At 35.6% G+C, this 21,785-nt stretch overlaps 1 protein-coding gene across 11 annotated transcripts in view; it reads right to left on the bottom strand.

Moving 5' to 3' along the window:
* Positions 1–233: 233 nt before the first annotated feature.
* Positions 234–21,785, bottom strand: part of PKIA (cAMP-dependent protein kinase inhibitor alpha) — a 38,502-nt gene continuing 16,950 nt past the window's right edge. For 4 of the 11 annotated variants that reach the window (XM_060681927.2, XM_087890743.1, XM_034430005.3 and 1 more), the window contains 4 exons: positions 17,699–17,733; positions 16,465–16,529; positions 3,059–3,236; positions 234–1,665 (listed from right to left, as the gene is read on the bottom strand). In XM_060681927.2, coding sequence (XP_060537910.2) covers positions 1,586–1,665; positions 3,059–3,209 — 231 coding nt within the window. In that variant the 5' untranslated portion in view covers positions 3,210–3,236; positions 16,465–16,529; positions 17,699–17,733 and the 3' untranslated portion in view covers positions 234–1,585. Of the gene's footprint in view, positions 1,666–3,058; positions 3,237–16,464; positions 16,530–17,698; positions 17,734–18,595; positions 18,669–21,785 lie in introns of all 11 variants that reach the window. The other 7 variants (XM_034430004.3, XM_034430003.3, XM_034430001.3 and 4 more) reach the window with 3 other exon arrangements.

The raw sequence follows: 21,785 nt of genomic DNA, 5'->3' as shown, positions 1-21,785 counted from the left end.
TATATTCCTGAGCTCCTGAAGTGTGTTAGATGAATTAGATATACAGTTCTTGCTGTAGAAATCAGGCACACTGTCAAGAGCTAAAATTAAATGATGGAAGATCATCTCAATGGAAACCTCAAGTCAACATTTGATTGAAAGTGGAAGGTTCTTCACTCAAAACATGTATATAACTAATGATCGTCTATACAAGCAAAGGCATAGAGAAGCAAACTATGCTAATGAGTCATAAATATTCTGCTGGTTGTTATTTATTAACACCAATTACCAAATTCAATGCCAATTAAAGTATTTACAGACCTCACACCAATAATGTCCATGTGACAACCGTAAAATAGTAATATTGTAAAAACAACAACCATAGTCACAACGGTAATGTATGTTTCGTTAACCAATGTTTAGATTTACTAAAAAGCAAAGTTACACTAATAGTTTAATAAAATTACAAGTATTTGAAAAGTGCATGGCATTTGAAATAAAGTTGAAATATAAATAAAGAAACAAACATTAGGACTTGGGACAAATTGTGATTGATATCCATTTGATTGCCACAACAAAATAACTTTTTACTTTAATATTGATTGAAAAGTGAGAAGACTCCAATTCTAAAAGCTATAATAAATTCTTCTTCATTTTAGGAAGTAGGTCTTTACTAAAGTGTTGGAGATTTTATCTCTCACCTGCTATGAGCTCATATCCTTTAATATGTACTGTGCTTACTCTTATGCTTTAGCAGTTACATAGTTGTCTGAACAACAAAAATACTCCTTAAAGAATGATTCTTGGATTTCCAACTACCCACAAGCAAAGAACTGTACTGAGAAAACACAAGACACACCTGACTGTACATTACTTATGTTAAAAGTTTATCTTGAAAATGAAAGAATGCCGATTCATAACTAAATGAGCAATTTCATCAATTTAGCAAGTGATTTGATGATCATGTGCACACAACACATGGTGCAGAAAACAAGAAAAAGAAAACCCTAGCTAGCCCTTTCAAACAAGTTGTAGAAAATTCATAGTCACAGTTGCTTTCATGAGCATTTCAAGAAAGGGCAGTGTGGAGCATCTAAATTGTACAATATAAAACATTGTTAAGTAATGTAGCTGAAAACAGAAAAGCAGAGTTCTTTAAAAACAAACAGTGCTTCCTTTACAAGTGATTTTTTAAATAGGTGAATCCTCTAGCCAGACAATTTCAGAAGATCACTGAAGCCATTGTGATACAATCCAATTCAAGTTTCTGTTCAGCTGAATGCTATTTTTGCTACAAGATCTACATCATTTGTATTTTGTATTTCAATGTGGGCATTTGTTATAAGATCCATCTCTCAACAAAGTCTCCTGATCAGTAACCAGGTCTCAACCATTGCTAACAACGGTGGAAAAAGTTCTGTCTACTGTTACCACCTTTATTCCCTCTTTTTTGTACTGCATTGTGCAGGTTCTGGTAACGAGATTCATCCATTTTAAATCTATTTTTTGTTCAAGTGACTTGCTCACAAGATGCAGGCTTTTTTCCAACAGGCTTTTGCAATTGGAAAATATTTCTACAGTTGTCACTGTCAGTCAACCTAAAACATCAGCTTTCTTCTTTTGCTGCTTCCCCCTGGGCTTCCCCAGTTTGTTCGGTGGGGTTTCTTTGTGCATCTTCTTCCCCTTCTATAAGAAACAAAGGCAATTTTTAGTAAAAATAGCACGAACAATGCAACTGAAATTTGCATATTCAACTGTGTTCATATCTGGCAGATACAGAGGTCTGGGTTGGTTTTAAGCAACACTAACTAATTACCTAAGTTATATATAATGAAGAAAATGAGATTCAAAATATAAAGGCAGACTGCCACTTAAGTAATGCAAAAATGCTGCAGAAGACTTTAGATGGGGCTTAATTCATTATGTTAGAAGTGACTGGATAGCACTCTATAGCCAAAGAATGTGCCATTCTTAACTTTCTATCTACAAAAACTGATTTTAGTATTTCAGAGGAACAAATTTAATAATAGACATAAAACAATGTATGATGTAGTATGTATGTAATGGTTTTTTATATTCATTCTCCCACACTTCATAATTATGGCATATACCTCAGCATATTAGTTACCCTAATGGTGACCTTGAGTTATGAAGGGGATAAGACTAAGATCTATACCACTGTTCTTGCCTTTCTTAAAATAGCTAAATGTGTGTGTGTGTGTGTGTACAAATATATATACATTCATACATACATACATATATACACTGTTTCCCCCAAAATAAGACATCCCCTGATAATAAACCCAATCGGGCTTTTGAGCGCATGGCAATAAGGCTAATTTCAGAGTTCAAAAAAATATAAGACAGGGTCTTAGCAGAATTCTATGTAGGAAGAATTTAACTACCACAACTATTAAATTGTGTCCTGAATTAATCTTGGCTTAAGATCATTGCCTCTTGACCCTACTTACTGGTAGCTTATAAATAAATTGGCCTATGATCTCTACTATGGCCATGAACTCTACCTACTCTGTATGAGATACTTACTTCCCTGTTCTGGAAATATGGGCTAAGCTGTTCTCATAACAACTGGGAAACATCACTTCATCTCCTGAAAATGCATATTTTAAAAATTCAGTCGTAATCATATTTTCTCTAATTTTAGCCTGAATAGCTTGTGACCCATCATATCAACCAAGACTTACCACTAATGTAATAGGCTTAACAAACCCTTGTAAATATTTTATCCTTCCTCTTTCTCTATGACTGTAGAAACAAAGGGGTTCCTGAGGATTTAACTGATAGATCATAGGTACAATAAACGTTTTATCATTTCTTAGTTTATGTGTGTGTGTATATGTATAAACAACACACATACATAAAACATATATACACACACACAGACGCACACACACACACACACAAAAATTATACTTGATCAATATATACAGCGTGTGTGTGTATGAATATGTGCATGTGTGTGAGTGTATGCCAAGTATAAATTTAATAGTGCATAGATATCAAAACTAATACACTGCTTTCAAGAATGATTCCTCTTTGCTAAAATATGGATACTTACCAGTTTTATTTATATCAAGTTCAGATAATTTCAGGGATAGTTCACTAGAATTCCCACTTGTTGAAGACACAAGTATATCATGAAGAGCATTTCTTCTTCCAGTTCTTCCTGAAGCAATGAAATCTGCATATGTAGATTCCACATCAGTCATTGCTAACAAGTATCCTCATAGCAGTATCTTAAAATAAACAGAGAAACACAGTCTCTTTACTGCAAAGAAGGGCATGCGGTTAAGAGATAGAGAAAATTTGAAATGTTTTAATATAAAAATGATATACTTGATTCTGAGTGTACCATATATGATTATATTCAATGCTCCTATTGACTATTCTATATACCCTGTCTCCAAAATAAAAGCTGAGATCACAAAATAAGGCTCAAATGAAAAACATAAATTATAAATAGTACCAAAGCACACCAAAATAGAGAAAAGCTACTGTATGTAGATTACAATTTCATTGCCCAAATGCTTTTCAAATAAACAGTATTTATTATTTATGTTATTACTTTTATTTTTTACTGTAAACTGCCCAGAGTCATGAAGCTGAGATGGTAAACAAGGTAAAGGAGTCCCTGTGGATTTTACTCTGCTAGTTGTTGCCAACTATAGGAAGTGGTGTTCATCTCAGTTTCAAGGCCAATGAGCCAGCGCTGTCCAAAAACAATTTTGTGGTCATGTGGCCAGCATGACATCATGGAGTGCTGTCCCTTCCCATTGAACTGGAATCTATTCATCTACTCACATTTGCATGCTTTTGAACTGCTAGATTGGCAAGAACTGGGGCAAGGACGGGAACTCACCCCGTCACACAGTGGGTCTTGAACGTGGGCTGCCAGCTTTCCAGTTGACAAGTCCAGTGTCTTAACCGCTGAGCCACTGGACTGCCTTAGAGTGGGCAGAAATTTTATTGAATAAATAAGGTTTTAGGACATGGAAGATTTTGGCAGACCTTGGAAAAGTTCCACATCAATGATGTGATAGCTGAAAAGATGGTCAGTCTCTCTTCACAGATCTCACCAGAGGTGAACAGAAATGGAAACTAAATCCCCTGTGCATAATACAGGGACAGCATGAAGTTGTCTATATCAGAGCAGTGTTCCTTGAATTATGTTTTGTGGAAGGCCACAATGGTGTAAGTCTTGAAAGAATAATTTATTTACCATATTTTTTGCACTATAAGATGCACTCCCCCCCCAAGTGGGTGGAAATATCTGTACGTCTTATAGAGCGAATATTGCAGTGGGGGGAAGGGGGGTTGGTGTGGCTCTCACTGCCGTGTTACCGCTGCTGCTATTCGCCACTGCCACGGAACGCAGGAGCCTTCGCTGCTGAGCAGCTAATCAGCAGTTGGATTGGCCTCCCAGAATACCATCGAACAGCCGTTCTAGCGGCAGGGATCGCTGGCAATTGCCAGCAATAGGTTGTAGCAATCCCCGCCGCCCAGAACAGCTGATTGGTGGTATTCCGGGAGGCCAATCCAACTGCTGATCAGCTGCTCGGCAGCAAAGGCTCCACCATTCCCCGGCAGTGGAGGCAGCTCAGCTCAGTTGACTGGTGGTCAACTGACGAGCCACATGCTGCGACTGCGATAACGTGCTGAAGCTGACTAGGCTGTTTGCTGTTAGGATGCTAGCCAGATGAATACCGGATGGATGCTGGGAGGCAGAGGCAGATTTTTTTTCTCGTTTTCCTCCTCTAAAGCTAATGTTCATCTTATGATCCGTAAAAGATCTTAAGATGCATCTTTTTTGCATCTTATAGTGCAAAAAATACAGTACTTAAATATATATGCCGCTTAACAACTCTGGGTGGTTCACAAATGAAAAGAAGAAATGGAAAAATACAATACAATATACAATAATGTACAAAAATGAAGAATAAAATATAGGGAGGATGAAGAAAACCATGCAGGAATGAAAAAATAAACCCACATAAACCAAATAAGAGTTTTGTGGGGTTTGGATCTTTTCAATTTCATTAGTTAAAGAACCCTATTTACATATAAAGACATAGTTGCATCTCTCTTCCCAGACATCACACTGAAAGATCAAGAAAAATAATATAACAATGTGGATAAAACCAAAGTAATATAAACTTTTAAATGAAGAGGCATTGAAGGTCCTATTCTTTTTTCTTCAACGAATAAGATTGATAGGATTTTAAATATTATAATTATTTATTGATATTTTATTATTTAATTAATGTCTATTTATCTCTTATAGTTTATGAAACTATTTATTTTGTTTCCTTAAATATATATTTATGTATAATATTATTTTTTTTTATTTTTTATTTTTATATGCCGCCCTTCTCTGGAGACTCAGGGCGGCTTACAATGCGTTAAGCAATAGCCTTCATACTTTTGTATATTTATACAAAGTCAGCTTATTGCCCCCACAAACCGGGTCCTCATTTTACCCACCTTAGAAAGGATGGAAGGCTGAGTCGACCTTGAGCCTGATGAGAATTGAACTCGCAGTAATTGCAGGCAGCTGGATGTTAAATGCTGCCTTAGTAAGAGGCATTAGCCTCCTACGCCACTCAGGCTCCTTGTATGTTATATATGTATGTTATAATCAAAAAAGGAAGGGAAAGTTTAAAATATCCATCTGCAGGGCACTTAAGAATTGGTACCTAGAACTAACTAACTAACTAACTAACTAACTAACTAACTAACTATTTATTTATTTATTTATTTATTTATTTATTTGATTGATTGATTGATTGATTGATTGATTGATTGATTGATTGATTTATATGCTGCCCTTTTCCGGAGACTCAGGGCGGCTTACAATGCGTTAAGCAATAGCCTTCATACTTTTGTATATACCTGCTTAGTAGGGCTTTCGCGCCCCCCCCAAGCGGTGTTCTTTTTTATACAATGTCAGCTTATTGCCCCCACAAACCCGATCCTCATTTTACCTACCTCGAAAGGATGGAAGGCTGAGTCAACCTTGAGCCTGGTGAGATTTGAACTTGCAGTAATTGCAGGCAGCTGGTGTTACTTAACAGTGCTTTAGTCTGCTGCGCCACCAAGGCTCTCTATGCATTGTGTTTTTAAAACTGAACAGCAGACTCAAGCTAACATATTTTTGTTACTTAAAATATCGTTCCCACACTCCCACCAAAATTTCTGCAATTGCTCATACAGGGGGTTATGTCAGTGGTGATAGCAGCATCTAATAAGCACTTGGCTAGCATCTTACCCTGTCCCCTCCTGAATTGAAGGAGTCGATTTTAGGTTGAATACAGATATTGGAAATGTTACTCTGGTTCCTTTTAATCAGCTTCTATAAACCGACTGCTTTCAGATGGAAGAATACTCTTGAGGCAGACCTGCTCTCTTAACAAGTACTTGGATATTTTTAGTTTAACCTCTTTACTTGTGTAGTTTTCCCCTCTTTTCCTTTGCTCAAGCACAGCCAAATCTAAGCCTTCATGGAGCTGCTAGAACAGTTATTTGACAAGCAGGAGGATAGGGATTAGGTACAACATTTTATGCAAGCTAAATATAGCCATATTGAATATCTCCAAGCAACTTATATATAAGCGGCATGTGACACAGCCATCTGCTCAAACACACTACTTTAATCTAGTAAAGAACCTAAACTGGGGCTCATGAATTCATTAAAGCTCTCCACAAGAGAATTACCTCAAGAAATCTTTAAACTGACAAGAGCTTCTCTCATGCATCCATAATTCATATCTGACAGACCTTTTTCTAGGACAGGGATTAATGTTCACAAACTGCAAAATTGGAATTCTAGTGAGAGCCAAAATTCATCATCTTTAGAAAGAGCTACAGTAATCTTAGAAAGTATAATTTTATCTTTACCGGATCACATTATTTTATCATTCACCAAATAGTTTGAGGTTGGTTTTATTTATTTACTGCATTGAAATTGCATTGAAATCCAGATCAACCTGGATCTGGAGCCAACCCAACCATTCTGAGACACAAAGCACCAGTAAGAATGGCATCCTTTTTCCAGGCCTAGAGCAGTTTCCAGCCTAGAGCAGTTGGGATTAAGAGAATGATAGCCCAACTTCACAAGTATCATTTCTCTGCCAAAATAAATTGTATCACAACATTTTTTTTTTTAAAAAAAGAATGGGGTGAGAATACTCTTGCAAACTATTCCTTAAATCTTATTCTTTTCTCATTCCTGTAAGCATAGAATTTTCTCACTCACTTTAGCAATCTTCATCTCATTCTTATGCAGGGCTTCATTTTAACTCTTTAAAAATCCTTATAGGACATGAGTAGAATGCTGCCCTTTCCTCAGCTGGTAAATATTTAAAAGGAAGCACCTTACAACATACTTTTTAATTCACCTTCCCTATAACCTGGAGGCCTTCTCCCAGAGTGAGAAACTGTAGTCTTCAACATATTTTGGTCAGGACTGAAGGATGCTGAAAATTTTCAGGCTATCTGTAGTCTACCAACACTCCATGTTTTGTATCCTGAGAACAACTTGGAGAGGGATGGGCTAAAATGGTTGAAGGGTTTTTTTGGGGGGCGGGGTGGGGAGGAAGAAGAAGTGAAGTAGGATTAGTTTAAGGAATCCAGCTTGCCTCTTTAAAACCCCACTGTTGTTATAAGCCACATAGCCTACAGTGCACCTGTAACCATAAGGATGTTGTACAGCCCTGATGAATGAAATGGTTGAACTTGCAAGACCCAAGTTCAAGTACTCCCCACATCATATAGCTTCCCAAGTAAATTTGATCAATTACTCCCCCTACAGGTTCACCTTATTCCTATCATAAAGAGCTAAGCTCTTTAAGAAGAAGAAAAAAGAATATACTTATGCAATAAACAAAAATAGTTGGAAACCAAATGATTGCATCAAGAGTGTTGGGAGGGGAAAAGGGAGATGTGTGTAACTACTTTATATGATGTCATTTCTCTACTACATCAATGTAGGAGTCTGCATATGGGCAGGAATTTTCCTATCTTGGATGGCAAACCTTGGATAAGGAAGGTTACTTGCACGTAGGCGCCAGGAAATGGCATTAGAAGATAAGACCCTAACTCTGTAAATAAGAGGAAAAGGAGGAGAGGAAGTGGGATGTGTGTTAGATTTTAAATATAGCTAAATATTATAAGTGCTTAAGCAAAGCAGTAATGATTAACCTATGATTTAAGTTACCTGGAAGATTCTGTGAGCCAATGATATGCTGCCAAGTACGCTGTAACTTGAAAGTAACAAACTATATAATGTCACTATATAAGGCAATAAAGTTACCACATATTTCCTCAACCCCTTTGTGTGTGTGGTCATTTACAACACATCAACTCTTGACCACAAAATAAATCAACATGTACACATTTGAACATGTTTTCAGTTTGGCTATTTTCCTGTTGCTCACAGGAAATCTCTAAGAATGTGGAAAGATACCCATTGAGGAATAAAGTAAATGGAGTAATGGAGTAATGGCAAGAATTGAATTTTGTGCAGCCCTTCAAAACACACATTCAAATCATTGGTAGGATCACTTTTATTTTTTATACTTATTGTATTATTTTTATTATATTTTAGAATAAAAGATTTTTTCTTAAAAAGCTGCAGCTAGAGGGCAATGTCATAATAAGATAGTTCCATGGCCTCTGTGAATTTACAACAGTTTTTTTCCTTTTTCTTTTCTTAAAAGTTGCTCCTATCAATTGCAAAAGTGCAGGCAGGGACATTTTATTTCTCATCAGTAGAACTGTATATGAGACAACACCATATTGTTATGGCCTTCTACCGAAACTGAATGCTGCAAATAGCTGCCCCTTTTGTGAAGAATTAGAAGAAATGCATATTCAATAGGTGTTCAGTATGATGGGGTAGGAAAGGCAGTGAAGGAAGCCAGGGAGATTTGATGGGAAGGTAACAGCAGATGGTCTGCTATTGATGTGTTTGTGTGAGTGAGTGTGTGTGTGTGTGTGTGTGTGTGTGTGTGTGAAGCGTATAAGGTGACATAAAAGAGAAAAGCCATTGGAAGAGGTAGAGAGAAGAGATATGGTGGGTTATAAACAGAGAATAGAGTGAGTAACCAGAATGATAGAAATATACAAAAAGAGAAAAGGGCAGAGGGTTTTTTTGGGTGGGAGGAGGAGAAAAACCCAGAAAAGTTGGCATAGAGGGAGGGGTATCATAGGATACATCCAACCTCCTGCCAGCTGGCAAAAGGCCACATGTTTTCAGCCGAGTCTTTGAACAAGGAGCTGCAGATGTGCCACAGATAGCTATCTGAATTACACCTCAGGGAGCTCTCAGTTTCCACGGCCAAACAAATAAGCAAAGCAACAGGAGAACTAGAAAACATCATACTCTGTGGCTGATTTAGGGCCTAGAAGTAAAACATAAGAGCACCAGCATGCCTACCATCCCTGTTCTAATGTTTCCTTTATTTGTATCTATTTTATGTATTCAATTCATGCAGTGGTGAAATGTAAAATTTGTTACTACTGGTTCTGGCTTGGTGGTGGTGGGTAATGTGACTGGGTGGCCATGGCCAACTTTTTTTTTTAAAAGCATTTTTTCTACAATCTCTTTGGCCGAAAAAATGCTTTTAAAAGGCTCTGACGATCCCAGCTCAGTTGCCTGATCGTCAGAGGCTTTTAAAAGCATTTTTTCTACAACCTCTTCGGCAGAAGAGGTTGTAGAAAAAATGCTTTTAAAAACCTCTGATGATTCCAGCTGAGCTGTGCGATCATCAGAGACTTTTTTGTTTTACTTTTAAAAGCATTTTTTCAGCAGAAGAGGTTGTAGAAAAAATGCTTAAAAAAAAGGCCTCTGATGATTGCACGGCTCAGCTGGGCATGGATGGGGGGAGGGATTTTTGCTACTGGTTCTCCAAACCACCCGCCGCCATCGCTACTAGATCGGGCGATTTGGTCTGAACCAGGAGCATTTCACCCCTGAATTCATGCTTTGCAAGGCAAACCCCTCATTTTCTGGATTGTAACTGCGGAAAGGAACAAGTTAAGTTGAACCTTAAGCTGTCAAAAGTGCCTTCCAGAGCCTTAAGTTTAATTTTATTTGTTAAAATGGTAAACCATATTAATTCTTTATTAAACCCAGGCATTCCAGCAGAACATCCTTCCCATTATGTTCAAATTTGACTTTTACCATATGTTAATTTCTCATGTGATCTGGAATCATATTCTAGGTATGTTTTTGATAACACATTCCACTGCAGGACAGGCAAAAAAAGAAAGTAGCAAGAAAAATAGAACAAAGGGTGGGGAGGAACAGAAAGAAAATTTTTCAAGGATTATTTAAGAGATTTTGAACATACCAGAAAAGAGACACATAAATAAATAATTCTTTCTCACCTTCTCTTAAATTAAAACTACCACCAAAAGGCATTGTTTTCCAAACTAAAAACCAAGATACACATATCAAACACAGAGTTTAACAGAGTAGAAGAGTAAAATTGGGAAAGACTATATTTTCCAGATCAAAGTCTCTGATTCTTTAAATATAAATATATATAATAGTGTCATATTACTACCGTTAAATTTATATACCCCTTTTCCTCCGGGAATCGAAGACAACTTTTTAAATTAAATTTAACTCTACAGCTGAATTCTGAGATGAAGTGCAAAAGCACTGGGTAACTTAGCAAATAATTCTAAGCAAACAACTCCTTTCAAGCAAACAACAGTGAGACTCTTGATATTAATTTAGTCCAATGTCACATACTAATTATCCCTATCAGATTGCTTATTTACAGCAATCTGTTAAGGTAGAAGCTGACAATAAATCTTGTTTTCATGACCTACATAAAATTGTAATCACTATGTGGCAGTGAATATTCTGTATTAATCAATTAAAGATGCTCTAAAGCCTTTTCATGCTAGCTGCATATTATTGCTTTGCACACCCACATCAATGTCAATTAAAAAATAAAATCATTTAAACAAATAAAAAATTATGAAACTGATTTTATATGAAAACAATGGGCACAGCCTTGAGTATATGAATTTAAATATATGCATAGAGAATCAGAAATCCTAACCCTGTGAATTATGAAAATGTCCCACTTCCTTATCCCAATAAAAGATTAGCCACATTTTGCGTAGTGGCAAGCTGTAATTCATACAAAAATAAAGTGAAAACTTCTGAACTTCCTTTCGTTATGACAATCTGTAGAAATTGGGGAAGGAGTTCAGTTTATTTTTAACTATTTTTTATATAGTGGTATTCATCAGTATTTTGGAATCCATTGTTCCTTATAAGAAAACATACACATGCAAGTTCTGAATTTAAAAAATTCCCTACATTAATGGTTTATTGGCTACAAACTGACCATAGCCATCTGGTTAAAGGTTTTGGGACAGAAATCAGGAGACTGAGAGTTGTAGTTTTGCATTAAACATGAAACCAGTTGGTGACTGTGGGCCAGTCACTCTCTTTCAGGCCTAAGAAAAAAAACAATGTCATGCCACTTAAAAAAAATGTTGCCAAGAAAACTGCATGGATTATATGGGTCCTATAGAGTTGGGTAGACAATAACGTTTAATAATATTAACAATCATCATTATGGAAAATTGACTACTACCTTGTGAGAATGGTAATGCATGTGACTGTGTGTAGTTTTTAAAATTAGCTTAAATTTCAGTTTTGGCCCTGGATGAGGGAGTGTCAAAGTCATGTGTTGCTAAGCCTTGCTATACAAAATAGCAGCTGAAACAGGAATAGTATTAGAGTTTCCTAATGCAGCAGTGTTGCAGGCAAGTGCTTCCCTTTGCCCCTCTATTTGGAGTTTATCTGACATTCACTAAGTTGATCATTTACCTAGTCATAAATTAAGCTAACATTTATCTTGCCATAAGGCAAACAATGCAATATTTATATTTAATTTTGCACAACTGTGTAAATTGACATAAATGCAAACTTTTGCACATCAGTTGGTAAATCTAGGATTTACAGTGTCTGTTTTTCTACTATAGCTATAATCCTGGTTTAAGGATTAAAATGATATTGAGAAATAAAATTTAAAAACTGATGTTATTATCCAAGCCCATATTTTATGTCTATGAGGTAGAAAAGACATTATAAAATTCTAACCTTCATTTAATGCTTATATTTAAACCAAAAAAAAAGAAGTGGGGGGGGGGGAGGACACAATGAAAATAATATTAAAAGCTTGGAATACTTATAGATTTAGAATAGTATCCACAATATGATCTAATTAGCAAATTGTCACTGCACCTCTTGTCCAAATATTTTTGAAATAAAACAGGAATCATCGAAGATGGATGTCTATGGTTCTTCTAACAACATTTGAAGGAATCTACGAAGGAGGAACCAGCACATTACTTTTCTACTACAATACAGTAAACATTTATCCAATCTGGTTTTACTGATCCATATTGACCTATTACAATATCTGTAAAAGGAAGCAGGTGCATTTAAAAAATCTTGAAGTCAATTCAGTAGGCATTTTTATATCAGGCCCATCTTTCAAAACAGTTATGAAGAAGCTTTGCTTCAAAGGGAAATTTATATACTGAAAGCTTAATAGAGAACCAGTAAAGAAGAAGAGGATTTCAGCAAGGATGTGGAACAGCAATTTAACTTTCTAATATGACCAGCCCCAGCAAGCTAGTTTCAGATAAATATTATTCATATTCAATTATTTAATGTAAACAACCACTTTAAAGCTTGATGCATAAGAAAATTGGCTTGTTGCAGTTTTATGTTTGTTTTCCAATTATTGAAAATATATGCAAAATTAGGAGAATAAATTTTCTGAAAAAGCTGCCTAAAATTATTTAAAATGGATATAATTTATGTGTTCAATAAACTGTATTGAGGTTGCAAGGGGGATTTGGTTTACCAAATTGGGAATTGTATTATCAAGCAGCAACATTGACATGGTTAAAAGAATGGATTGAACTAAGAAATATAAGGTTGTTAACATTGGAAGGGCATGATCTGCAATTGGGTTGGCATGCCTTTTTGTGGTATGATAGAAATAAGATACATATTTTCATACACATTATATAAGAAATGCATTGCTATTGATTTGGAAAAAGGTTAAAGATAAATACTATGTGAAAATACTAATATGGTTATCAACGATGGAAGCTTTAATACACCCAAATGTTTTTAATTTTGGAAATATTGTTAGATAAAAGGACTTGTTAACAGATAAGGGGGAATTAAAAGAGAAACGAGAACTGGAAGGACAGGGGATTGAGATAGATTGGTATATGTATATGCAGATAAGGACAAGATATGAAAAAGATGCTAAATTACATGGTTTCTATATCGAAAGGACTGAGTTAGATAGGATACTCACAGGAACGGAAGAAAACGTAATAATTTTTTTTTATAACTTTTTGTTATATATTAAGTTGGAGGAGGAACAGGTGAAAGAAACAATGATAGCTTGGGGAAGAAATTTTGGACATTCAATTGATCTTGAAAAATGGCAACAACTATGGGAAAGGAATTATAAATTAACGATGTCCATCTCATACAAGGAAAACCAATACAATATGTTTTATAGATGGCATATGCCATCGGAGAAGTTAGCAAAAATGTTCAAAGATAGATCAGCGAAATGTTGGAAATGTCACCAACTACCAGGATCTTATTATCATATCTGGTGGACATGCCCTGAAGCAAAAAAATATTGGAATAAAATTAAAATCTCGCTGGAAGAAATGATACAAATACGTATTGAATTCAAACCAGAGTTGTTTCTATTGGCTATTCTACCTGACAAAATTAAAAAGGAATATATTTATTTGATTATACATCTAATAACAGCTGCAAGAATTGTCGATGCTCAAAATTGGAAATTAGAGAAAACACCTTTGGAAGATGAAGTAATAAGAAAGATCTTAGATTGCGCTGAAATGAATCTATTAATTTTATTGATTAAAAATAGGGAAGAATCAGAATACTTTAAAACATGGAATTATTTTTATTCTTGATTGCAAAAGAGATATAAATGATTAATTTTATAAATATATATAAAAAACTTGATAGTAAGAATATGATTATAGTAATGAATTTGTACAATGGTTTTGAAGACAGAAGAAACTGTTGAAACAAGAAGAATAAAATGAACTGAAGAATTCAACACAGGGGAGGGCTGATTGATGTTTTAAATGTTTGTTTGGTTTTTTTTAAAAAAATAAAAAACTTTTATTAAAAAAATAAACTGTATGAATTACTATATTTTATATGGAATCTTTGCAGATGTACCTACAATTTCTCCTAGCTTTTCAATTTCTTTCTAGAAACAAACACTAATTTTCTCATGCTACCTCAACAGCTTCCAAATTTCTAGAAATGTTATTTTTTGGTATGCATTCAAACCAAATTCAGACCAAACACTGTACTCACCAACACTGTGTTTGCTTTGGTTGGATTCAGTTCCAGTTTATTGTGTGATCATTTGAAATTGATCACAACAGATTTTGTTAAGACAGTATATCAAACAGCACTACAAAGCCTTTAGAGGACATGCATCCACATGCAGTTGTTAATATTTTGCTGAGATATTGTTTAGCAACCTGCATTTTGCTTAGACATCATCCAAGATTTCTGTATGTTTCTGAAAAAGTTTGAAAAACTGCCACAATCAGAAAGAAAGAATAGCCTATTTCTTTGATATGTGTTGATATCTTTCTGAGATATCTTCAAAACAACACACCCTTAGAACTCTGAGTTTTTATCTGTAATTTATTTGACAATTCAAGCACCAAATGTCCTTGCTTTGCTGCCTACAGATCTCATTACCTGTTGTTGTTTAGCGCCTTGTGATTCTTCATAGCCCAATGGATATAATATTACCAGGACTGTCTGACATTTAACCTACTTCTTGGAGTTCTTATAATATCATATATGTGCAATCATTGGTACTGTCTTGTCATCATGCCTTTGGTTAATCAGTTCCTGGCACATATGTAGATACAGGAAAGTTTATGTATGTGAGAACAAAGTCATTAGTCATCAGTTCATAAAGGCCCCGAAGGTGACACTGTCGCTGCTTATTTGATTCTACCCTAGAGCAATTTAAACTTTGCTATGCCAGACAGGAAAAATCCTTCATTCGAAATCCTTAGTGATACATTAACATAATTAAGCATGAAATATTTAAGGAAAACCAGAAGATGGAGCTTATACTGTACACTTAACAAAATGGTTCTCAACTAGTAATACAGGTTGTTCTCAACTATGAATCACAAAAATTCTGTTGTTAAGCAAGGCAATTGTTAAGTGAGTTTGGACCCCATTTTATGACCATATTTGCCACACTTAAGTGAATCACTGCAGTTGTTAAATGAATAATGCAGTTGTTAAGCGAATCTGGCTTCCCCCATTGATTTTGCTTGTTGGAAGCCAGTTGGGAAGATTACAAATGGTGACCACATGAGTGCGAGACACTACAGCCATCATAAATATATGCCGATTCAAATACCTGAATTTTGTTTATTTGACTATGGCGATACTGTAACGGTCCTGTGTGAAAACTGGTCATAACTCACTTTTTTTCAGTGTCCTTTCAACTTATAAAGGTCATAAAATGAATGGTTGTTATATGGAGGACTACGTGTATATTTCTTGCAAATTATCTTAACAAAACATAGGATAAGGCTTTAGGCTGCCTTGGGTGTCTGGATGGAAAGCAGGCATCAGCCTACAAACTGTAATAGCCCTACTCGCATTGGTAGATTCTGCTGCTAACTTTAGGCTCACTTGGTTGGTTGGCTGACTGGCTGGATTGGGAGCAGGCCAAAGGCATGTAAGGGACTTGTTGGGATTGTAGGGGAGATGGATGGATGCTGCAGTGTCCCTGCGGTTGGTTGAGAGGATGAATAACTGCAGGCGCACCACAGTAGCTATAACTTTGAAACTGGGTCATAGGTAGCTTCTGAGGGAGTCTGTTGTAACTTTGAATGGTCATTAAGTGATCGGTTGTAAGTCAAGGACTACTTGTATAGGCACTCAAATACAGGCAAAGACTGAAATTTTTTGATAGTGTGACTGATAGGATATAAGCACAACTTTACAGCACAATTCTATGTATGTTTACTCAGAAATAAAGCCCAATGCATCCAAAATATAAAATCATTTCATGTCACAGGAAGAATTGCCATCAACAGATGAATAAAATGTACACAAGTGCACAAATGTGTGCTAACAAATTTAGCACTGGAAGTTCAAGAATGTGCAGGCTCAGGTAGATTTCTTTTTATCCATGTTATCAGTCTAGGAAGGAAGGAAGGAAGGGAAAAAAAGAGTACCGTACAGCAAATAAATAACCTGCTGTACAGATGGTATCAATGGAAGGTATTTTATTTCTGAAACCATGGTCAGCACTACCCAGATAGATTGTCAGTAAAAAATTAATTGTACTTCACAAAGACAGGTAGCAATATTGGACTTACTCAGAATAGATTGAACTCATCCTGTTGAGAAACTTGAAAATAAGGACCTCAGGTAAAGTTGAGTACTGTTGAAGTCAATGAGAGTGTAGTTGAAACAACTCAGTAAATAAATGACTTTTTTTTCAACACAAGTATAAGCAATTTTAGTAATTTATCACTTTTTCTTAAAATGCAACAAATTATTTCTGCTTCCCATAGCTCATCTCTTATCTATAAACAAATCTTTACACCTCAACTTAAAATTCTAGTCAACAAAAGTTCCTTAAGATTTACCTTATCTATTTTAACCTTGATCAAATAAACCAACTTTATATTCCTTCCTTTTACTTTTAATAATCTTGATTTTTAATCCCTTCAAATGCCCTAGATTTCTTTTAATTTTTTTCTTGTCCCTTTTCACAAAATCCTTCAAAACTTTAATCTCTTTTATAAATCAGTATAAGAAAGTTATCCAGGTCACTCTTCTGGTGTTATTTGTATACACATTTTAAATATTAAGTTATCCAGGATATTGTATATCCAGTATAGCATCTTTTTCCATATTATTCTTATAACCTGTCATTTTTAAAACCACTTTCAACTCAGTCTCAATCTTGTCAGGTAAAATCTGTTCCTCTTCCATAGTATCTTTTACACAGAATCTATAGAGGCAGATACTATTAAAATTAACTTCTGGGCCCACTGTTAACAAGTATTTGATATGGTTTGATGTATGACCTGCCCCAATTATTACAACTCAAAAGTTGCACATGCCGGAAAGTCCCTAATCTATTTAGATTAAAATGCAAAGATTAGTGGCTTTATATAAGGAAAAGTATTTTTTTGTTATGCTAAGCTCCGTTTCTTGTGTCTGCATGGATAGTCCATGTAATTTTCTATTTAAAAGTGATTCATCAAAGCTGTTTCTTTTTCAATTTGCACTATAAAAGAGATTCTGCTGGGTAAAGGCACCAGACTAGAAACCAGGAGACTGTGAGTTTGTCTTACCTTATGCATGAAAACTAGTTTCGTAACTTTCAGCCAGTCATTCCCTCTTAGCCCAACTCACCTCATAAGGTTGTTGTGGGGAAAATAGGAGAAGGAATGAATATTAGGTATGTTGGCTACCTTGAATTATCTATAAAATAATAATCCTTCAAGTATTAATTAAGCCTGACCATCCTAATGTTTTCCAGATCAACCATAATCCAATTGCTAAATAATGAACATTACTTATAGTTAACAGATCTCCTACCTGGAGTGATTTAATTTTGTTGTTAACTGGATTCTCTGGGCAAATGACAAAACAAAAAAATAGAAGCAAGATTAAAAATCCACACACTGAAGAACAAAACAGAAAAAAGGAAACCAGCAGCAGGAAAAAAGACATATTGTAGATGAATTGACTAGGAGTATGCATATAAGGTACAAAACTCCATGGGAAATATGATTAACTAGTTGAATTGGATACCACTAACATTATCCACTTTCGTCAGAGAGGCCATTCAACATACAGTAAAGTCCAATACATTTGAGAGGTACTGACTAAAGGAAGGCTCATTTAAAGAAATGAGTGGATATGTCTCCTTCAAGAATAAATTAATATGATAGTCCATTAAGATAAGAAGCTTTTTTGGAGCAAAATCCTACATGCTTTTCTCAATCTTTTCCCAACTCAAGTAGTTATACCGTTGAGGTTTTTATTTATTGCTAGCTTAGCAATGCCTTTGCTTCTGTTGCCAGGCAACTCTAGTATAATTTATGCTATTATTTCATCAGGAAGGTCTGAACAGGCCTTTTGCTGTTTCCAGCATTATTACATAGATCACTATAGTTCTTCTCACTGCATAGGAAAAAAGCCATTATAAAATTACATTTAAATTGCATTGAAAAAAATGGGATTTGTTTTAATGTCTTTTAGTAAACAATGAGAAACTTTCTGATAAAATGCAAACTTAGAGATTTCATGCTTATTTAATGAGAATGCAACGAGTACTTTATTAGACACTTTACAATTGCTAAAATAGAAATGTTATTTAAAATCTTTACCATTGTTGAAATACATCTGTCACCCTCTCTTTGATATGTGAAGAAAGCAGAGAAATGTTTCAAGTATTTAATGCAGTTATTTTATCACCACTTTTAACTGTACCTAAAAAATGATGTTTGTTGATGGTATTTAACTTCTTGTTCAATTACAGTCCAGAATCAGTCTCTACATAGCTCTATGATTAACAAATACAAATTGATTTTAGTTGGTCAGTCATTTGTAGCTTGGTATGTCTACAGACTCAACATAGATGATGAAAAGTAATATACCTTTCTGTCTCTTATGTATTGCATCAATTGTGTTATCAACCTGTCTTGCTCTAAACAGTTGTCCACCAATACTGGCAGTAAGAATAAAGTATGCAAGGCAAAAAATGGATCACAGCACTAGGACACTAACACTCTGATAAATGAGTAGAATGAGACCAATTTCCTCTCTTCATTCTGGCTGCCAAGATGCAAGCAATGATTGGATGGATGTACTTTTAGTCTCTCATGTAATATCTGCAGACAGAGCTCCTTTATATCTTCCTGACAATAGCTAGGTGCCTTCCAGGAAATATAATGCAAGAATGGCCTGTTCTGGTGTTATCTGGTTCTGTTATGCAAACTCAGCTACTTTATATTGTAAACCATGTTTATAATATGTGTTGAGTGAACACAACCAATTGTGATTTAATCAGCAATACTTAATGAAGTAAATTGTGGTTTCATGTATGTATGTATGTATGAATCCAGGAAATTATTTTCTCCATAAGGCAGATTTGTTTACAAAAATGAGATTTGTACCATTACTTAATGTAAAACTTCTTTGTGATAGTTCTACATAAAGAAAAAGTTCTGCAAAAATATTGCGTGATCGGAGTTCTTTTATTCAATGCGCTATAGTATAGACTTGGAATGGGTTGATGAATCAGTTATTTAGCAGAGTAGAGTTCTAAATTGGACTAGTTTACTTTTCAAAAACAGAATTTGCCACTTTATGAGAAATGAGCATATTTCAGCCCAAGTATTTGGTTTTGTACTGTGACATATTGTGTTATTACATTTAGTATTTCTTGCTTTCTTCAGGTTAACGTTGGTGAATGCATCTGGCTTTTTGGAACTTATTGGGAAACATAAGTTATTTTATAAAATATTTTGTAAAGAGCCCTTGTGTATACATTAATTTGGGTAGAAACATATTCAAATTATCCAATTTAATATTTTCCAAGCCTCAATTCAAGGGTGGGGGTAAGATAAAAATTAAACAAATAGAAATGCAGATGTCTGTATACTTCAGTATTCAAATTTGGAAGTGTAGGAAATAAACTTTATAATATTCGAAGGATAAACTATATACATGCACCAATTCTTCTCGGCCCCATATCTTTTCCCAACCACCATTAATTTCCTCTCTACCTTTTCTTCTACTGATTCTGCATCCCCAGCATGGGAAACTGAAGGAGCAGATATCCTACCCTTGAATAAGATTGTTGCACTTACCAGAAATTAAAATATTATAAAGATTTCTAAAGTGGGGAGACTAATGGAGTACGTACTGGAGATCTCTGGCATAAAATATACCGGTAATTTTATTATGAACAAACTACATGATGTAAATCATATGTTGGGATGCTGGGCTTTCCAACCTCTAAAGAAGGGACAGAAATGACCACTTATTTGATCAAACCTATACCTACTGTAAAGCAATGAAATCCTAGTGTCACCTCTTTAGGTGATATTACGCCATCATCTTGCCCAATATATTCCCTATTCCGATGGCTGAATAAGGCTAACAGTCCAGCATTAATGGTTGCTGATCAATATTCATTAATTATATTGTTCATAGTAAAAAAAAATCAACTTTAATCTTAGTTTCATTACTGGGCTAAGACGCTGAGCTTGTTGATCATAAAGTCGGAAGTTTAGTGGTTCAAATCCCTAGTGCTGCGTAACTGAGTGAGCTCCCGTTACTTGTTCCAACCCAGCAGTTCGAAAGCACGTAAAAAATGCTAGTAGAAAAGTAGGGACCACTTTGGTGGGAAGGTAACAATGCTCTGTGTGCCTTCGGCGATTAGTCATGGCGGCCACATGACTAGAGAGACGTCTTCAGACAGCGCTGGCTCTTCATCTTAGAAACGGAGATGAGCACAGCCCCTAGAGCCAGAAATGACTAGCCCGCGTGTGCAGGGGAACCTTTACCTTTTTATAGTTGTGAACCGGAAAGAAATGGCATAAAAATGGCAAGACGAAAAAAGTATTCTTGGTTAGAATGGACTAGGACAGTGATGGCGAACCTATGGCGCGCATGCCACAGGTGGCATGTGGAGCCATATCTGTGGGCACATGAGCGTTGCCCTAGCTCAGCTCTAGCGCACATACGTGTGCCGGCCACCTGATTTTCCGGCCATCTGGGCCCACTGGACGTTGGGAAACGGGCTGTTTCTGGCCTCCAGAGAGCCTCCGGGTGGGTGGGAAGGCCGTTTTCACCCTCCCCAAGCTCCTAGAAAGGCTCTGGAGCCTGGGGAGGGCAAAAAATGTGCCTTCTGGTATCACCGTGCCATCGCATGCCAATAGCGGGGGGAGTGTGGGGGAGTCGCACGTACATGCATGGGGGGCAGGGCACATTGAATTATGGGTGCGGGCACGTGTGCACGCAACCCCCCTGGCTCCCCCCGCTTTTGGCACGTGATGACAAAAAGGTTAGCCATCACTGGACTAGGACCTCTCAAATAAGTAGAGACAATCAATCTCCTTTGAGAAAGATTGCTTATGGTGAACAATGAGAGAGCTGGTTTCTAAAAATCATAGAAATACAGAATGCAGTAAAGTAAATATAAGGGACAGACATAAATGAGATACAGGTTTGAATTAAGCATCTGGCTGTGATAAAGAAATGTCTGAAGATACAAGAACTTCACACTATTCTTCTTTCAGAAGGGACACACTTCTAAACATTTGCTTCCTTTGTTCTTTTTACTGATAGCCTTATATAGTATGTTAGAAAGTGCTCCAGCAATGAAATCTTAAATAATCATATACTGAGTATGCATTGAACCACCATATAGAGAAATTAAAAAGACAAAAGGAAAAAGTAAATGTAAAAAAGATGTTTTATTCAGTGATGAAAATATCTAAATATGTTATTATTATTAAAATAAACTAAAGGTGAAAATAAAAATGATGTAACAAAAATATCCATAAACTATAAATAACTGTAAAGGTTATTTTTGGCAAACTTTTCATTAAATCTAGATATAGTATGTCATTTTCTCATTTTAAGAACACAAAGACTTTTCTAAAATAAATTT

This window comes from Pantherophis guttatus, chromosome 3 (genome assembly GCF_059756535.1).
Source record: "Pantherophis guttatus breed Tessera chromosome 3, ASM5975653v1, whole genome shotgun sequence".
In the NCBI taxonomy this organism is placed as follows: domain Eukaryota; kingdom Metazoa; phylum Chordata; class Lepidosauria; order Squamata; family Colubridae; genus Pantherophis; species Pantherophis guttatus.
The sequence above is the reverse complement of the archived record's forward strand: the minus strand, read 5'-3'. Positions and strand labels throughout refer to the sequence as shown.